Source organism: Cannabis sativa, chromosome 2 (assembly GCF_029168945.1).
Source record: "Cannabis sativa cultivar Pink pepper isolate KNU-18-1 chromosome 2, ASM2916894v1, whole genome shotgun sequence".
In the NCBI taxonomy this organism is placed as follows: Eukaryota; Viridiplantae; Streptophyta; class Magnoliopsida; order Rosales; family Cannabaceae; genus Cannabis; species Cannabis sativa.
Window position 1 is genome coordinate 19,541,683 of NC_083602.1, and position 4,882 is coordinate 19,546,564.

At 33.5% G+C, this 4,882-nt stretch overlaps 1 protein-coding gene across 1 annotated transcript; it reads right to left on the bottom strand.

The window, feature by feature from the left end:
• Positions 1-2,710: 2,710 nt before the first annotated feature.
• On the bottom strand, positions 2,711-3,382 carry LOC133034185 (uncharacterized). Its single transcript, XM_061109224.1, has 2 exons — positions 3,186-3,382; positions 2,711-3,050 (listed from the first exon to the last, which is right to left on the bottom strand). Exons 1-2 carry the CDS (start codon positions 3,380-3,382, stop codon positions 2,711-2,713), a joined length of 537 nt encoding a protein of 178 aa, XP_060965207.1.
• Between the last annotated feature and the right edge of the window lie 1,500 nt (positions 3,383-4,882).

Genomic DNA, 4,882 nt, shown 5'->3' on the forward strand with positions numbered 1-4,882 from the left:
GGAGCAAAGAAACGAGATATGACTTGTTGCTTCTGCTTTCCCATGGTGGCAGCAATGGCTACAGGGTTAGAAATCAAGAGTGCCTTTTGAGAGAAACTGAGATCTATGTGGTCGGGGGTTGTGGTTGGGATCCTGGGGTCGGGGCTGGAGTGGGGTTAGGGCTGGCCGGAGTTAGCAGTCGGGATGTGGTTGTGGTTGGGGTTGTGGGTTGTGGTGGTGCTCTGGTCACACTTTGTGGCTGATTAGGTTGGGTTGAAGAAGAAGAGAAGAAAAGAAAGAAAAAGAAAAAGAAAAAAAAGAAAAAAAAAAGGAATTTTTTTAAAATTATTTATTAATTTTTATTTTTATTTTTTTAAATTAAAATAATAATATCCACCAATAATATTTCGACACGTGGCATTTGAATTGGGTTTAACGGATCTGTTAACTTGGAGACCAACGGACAAATAAAAAGTGTGACCTTGAGGACTATTGCCGCTATTTTTGGACCTTGGGGACTAATCTGTATCAACGTAGACTTTTTGGAGACTTTTGCCGCAAATTTCCCATTTTTTTTTCTAATTTTATCAATACAAACTTTGTTATTGTCTTAAATATGACACATATATGGAGGTTCAAATTTTAGATTATTGGGTCTAAACAAAAATATATGCAATATCATTTACTGTTCTTTTAATAAATTTAAAACGGAATTTCTACTGATGAAACTAGAAGAAATTACAATTTTACAAATATTAATTACTTATGTAGTGCGAAAAATAAACATTAAATTTATACCGCTTACAAACTTATAAACATTAAATTTATGTCCATAACAAATTTATAAACATTAAGTTTATGCCGTTTAAACTTTTCATTACTTATACCACCATTTAACTTTAATTTCATAATAACATATTTTCAATATTTTTATTTCTTTAGTTTCTTTTTTTTCTTTCGTGAGAAACATTAATTATTCTTCAAAAATAAATAACAGAAAATTTAATTCACTACAGTCTACAGTTATCAATTTCTTTTATTATTTGTGAACGAACTTATTAGTATTATATGTTCAGAACAAAACTTTGAATTAAATTTAATCTGAGAGAAATATTTATATATTTTGTTAAATGCACTTTAATTTTATATTTTTCATTTAAAAAAATAAATAAAGGTATAGTTAAATAAACAATTATACCTTTATTTATATTTTGATAGTTTTGATGCCTTTTACGACTTTTGTACCTTTTTTGACTTTTGTGCCATTTTATGGTTTGTCCCTATTTGTTTAGGGTAATTTTGTAGTTTGGTCAATTGGCAAGAGAAGTGATTCTGCTCATGATTTCTATTTCAACGACTTGTTCTTTTTGACAGATGAGTATTTCAAGTTTAAGTCCTTATATTAAATATGGTTTTTTATTATTGTTATTTCACATTATCTTTTCATTATATTGTGTGGTAATAGAATTTTATTTTGTTATTTTGTAGGTTATCTTGTGGAGGGCACCTACAATTACAGAGAATTACTGATAATCCTAATTTTAAACTTAATTTGTTTGATATAATTTTTCAACATTTTTATATTAGGGTGCTAGTTTGTTGTTACTAGCCAAAGGGTAATACCTTTCGCTAGTTATTCTTAGAAATTCTGTTGATTTTTTAGTTTTTAGTATTGCTGAGAGTTAGAGTTATGAAGTGTATGTTAATTTCTAATTTTATATATTATTTTATTTTGAAAATTGTCATTCTAATATAACTGTTTTTTGTTTTGGTGTTGCAATTTTTCAGTTTCGTCTTGCTGTAAAGACAACTAGTTAATAATGGGAAGGTGTTTCTTCAATGTGATGTGGTGTTGTTTGATGACGTTATAGCTTTATTGTCTAAATTTCCGGGGGCAGTTTTGTCTCATGTGGCTCGAGATGAGAATTTTGCAGCGCATGGTTTGGCAAAGCATGCCCTTCGGTTAGACAATGAGCTATCCTGGTTCGAAGAGGTGCCGTCACCGATTGTGGATTGCTGCTTTGATAATCTTGTGTGATTTTGATCACCGCGTCAAAAAAAAAAAAAAAAAAAAAAAGATAACACATGTCACCCGATTAAAAAATAGCCTCCTCAGCACTCTCAAAAAACAATAATACTAACTCGAATATTTTTTAGTCAAAAACTTTCCAATGACCTAACTTTTGGACCCCGAACAGTATTATAGATTTGTCGGTTTAACTTTTACTTTACAACCACATATATTGATATATTATTATTATATATTACTCTACAACCTTTTGGTTTAATTAATTAGTAATTAATCATAAAGAAATGGTGGTTTTACTTATAAATTATATACAAAGTTATGTAAATAAACTAAAAAATTAACGTCATTGTTCAAAATATTAGAAAAAAATAATGGTACAACTTTTAAGTGAAAGTAATAAGAAATCTAATAAGAAAATTTACAGTATAAATATTTAAATAGTTTAATTTGTTGCAATTAAATGCCTATATAAATAATTTAGCTACAATAATATATATATATATATATATTTTTTTTTATGAATAAGAATTATTATATTGCTCAACCTCCAATTACATACACCAATTTTATACATCAACTATACCTCAAACATTTACATAACCCCTGAATTTCCTACCTATTGTGTACATCTTCCCATGAACCATTCTCTATCTATAGCTTTAGCCTTTTTTTGCATTACATGACATATTCTATATTGCAAATCTACTTTGATTTTCTGTACAGTATTCCGGATACACCATACCTTTTGATTCCAAAGAGCATCATTTTTCGGACCCTCCATATATGGTAAGCCGTGGCAGCAAGAGCAACATGAAAAATACTCTTTCGGGTTGCAGATAACTTCGATTTATCTGTCCATTTAGCTAGCTGCAGCAAACTGTTTGTCGATGTTTTCCATTCCAGCCAATCTTTAACGCCTTGTACACACATGTTGCTGTAATGACAAGTAAAGAAGAGGTGTTCCAATGTTTCGGATCCATTACTACACAATAAACAAGTCTCATCTACCAAGGGATTGAACTTTTGTATTTGCTCTTTTGTTCTGAGTTTTTGCAACATTATCAACCATAAAATCACCCTGTGTTTCGGTATAGTCTGCCTATTCAAAACTATCTTACTCTAGTTTACATCCACAGGTTTGTTAAACAATAGATCAATACCAATGTTGATATCATACCTCAAAGCCGCAAAGGTTTGTTGATCGATCTTGGTTGTGAGGGTGTTCTTGATTGCTACAATTCTCTTCCAGTACCAGCTGCAATCGGTTGGTGGCTGGTACTCCCACCAATTCTTCCCCATCAAATATACTTCATTGATCCATTTGACAAATAAATTGTCTTTTTTGGTGGCAATTGCCCAGACATATTTCCCCATTGCTGCAGTATTCCAGTCATGAATGTTTCGAAATCCTAGTCCCCAGCTTTCTTTGGTTCACATATTTGTTGCCATGCTACTAATCCAGGACCTGAGTTGGTTGTCATGCATTTCCAAAGAAACGCTCTACACATGCTCTCTACATCCTTTAGCGATTTCTTGGGCAATATTGTGATTTGAGCCCAATATGAGTGAATAGTAATTAACACCGAGTTGATGAGTGTTATTCTCCCCATATAGGACAAATTCCTCGAACTCCAAACTTTAATGCGTGCCACCATCTTCTTAAGGATACTATTACATTCAGCTGCAGATATTTTCTTGGAGCAAATTGGAATACCAAGGTACCTAAATGGAAGATTGGCCCTTGAATACCCTGACACTTCTAGCACTCTTTTGACCTCTTCATCTTTCATTCCACTACAAAACACTGATGTTTTTTCTTCATTTGGCTCTAAACCCGAAGTGGAAGAGAAGAGCTTTAACCCTTGTAGCATTAAGAGAATGGATACATAATCACCATGGCAGAATAGTAATAGGTCGTCAGCAAAACACAGATGATTAAGCTTTAAAGTAGTACACCTGTCATGATGTTTAAATCCAGGTCGAGTGCTCACAACTCTCATGATTCTCGACATATATTCCATGCCAAGAACAAATAAGAGAGGAGACATCGGATCTCCCTGTCTCAATTCCCTTTTAGATTCAAAAAATCCATGCAATTCACCATTAATCAGTAAGGAGAATTTTGGGGTTTTGACACATACCATGATAAGCTCAATGAACTGTTGCAGAAAGTGGAAGGCAGCTAGCATTTCTTCAAGAAAGTTCCAATCAACTGTGTCATATGCTTTCCTCAAGTCGATTTTGATCATGCAGCTTGGTTTACAATTCTTCCTCCCATAATGTCTCACAATATCTTGGCACACTAGAATATTATGAGCAATGTATCTCCCATGAACAAATCCACTCTGGTTATCGACAATGATCTCAGGCAGAATTCTTCTCAATCTTGAGCAAATAACCTTTGTAGGAGCCTTATAAATCACATTGCAACATGAAATTGGCCGGTAGTCCTTCACACTATCTGGGCATTTGCTTTTAGGAATTAATGTAATGGTTGTTGCATTTATTTCTTTAAGCAATTTCCCAGTGTTTAGGAAACTAATCACTGCATCCTCCACTTCAGTTCCCACTAAATCCCAGTTATCTTGATAGAATGCACTACCGTATCCATCGGGGCCAGGAGCCTTCAAACTCGGGATAGCAAAAATCGCATCTTTGACCTCAAGTCTAGTATACGGTTGATTCAAGATGTGCTTGTGCTCCTCTGAGAGTAATGGACCAGTCTCCATCACAACTTTGCTCACCCTCTTCCGATTTCTCATTGTGCTCCCCAATAGCTTCTCATAATACTGGAGAAAAGCTTTTTGGACTTCTCTCGGATCTTCTACCCAGGTGCCTTCTTCATTTTTAATTGCATTAATTCTGTTTTGAGCT

What these genes read in the sequence shown, in the direction of transcription:
- LOC133034185 (XM_061109224.1), bottom strand. Translation starts at nt 3,382, where the DNA reads ATGGGGAAATATGTCTGGGCAATTGCCACCAAAAAAGACAATTTATTT. An exon ending in CAAACCTTTGCGGCTTTGAG is followed by an intron (nt 3,051 to 3,185) that starts GTATGATATCAA and finishes GCAAAAACTCAG; the next exon opens with AACAAAAGAGCAAATACAAA.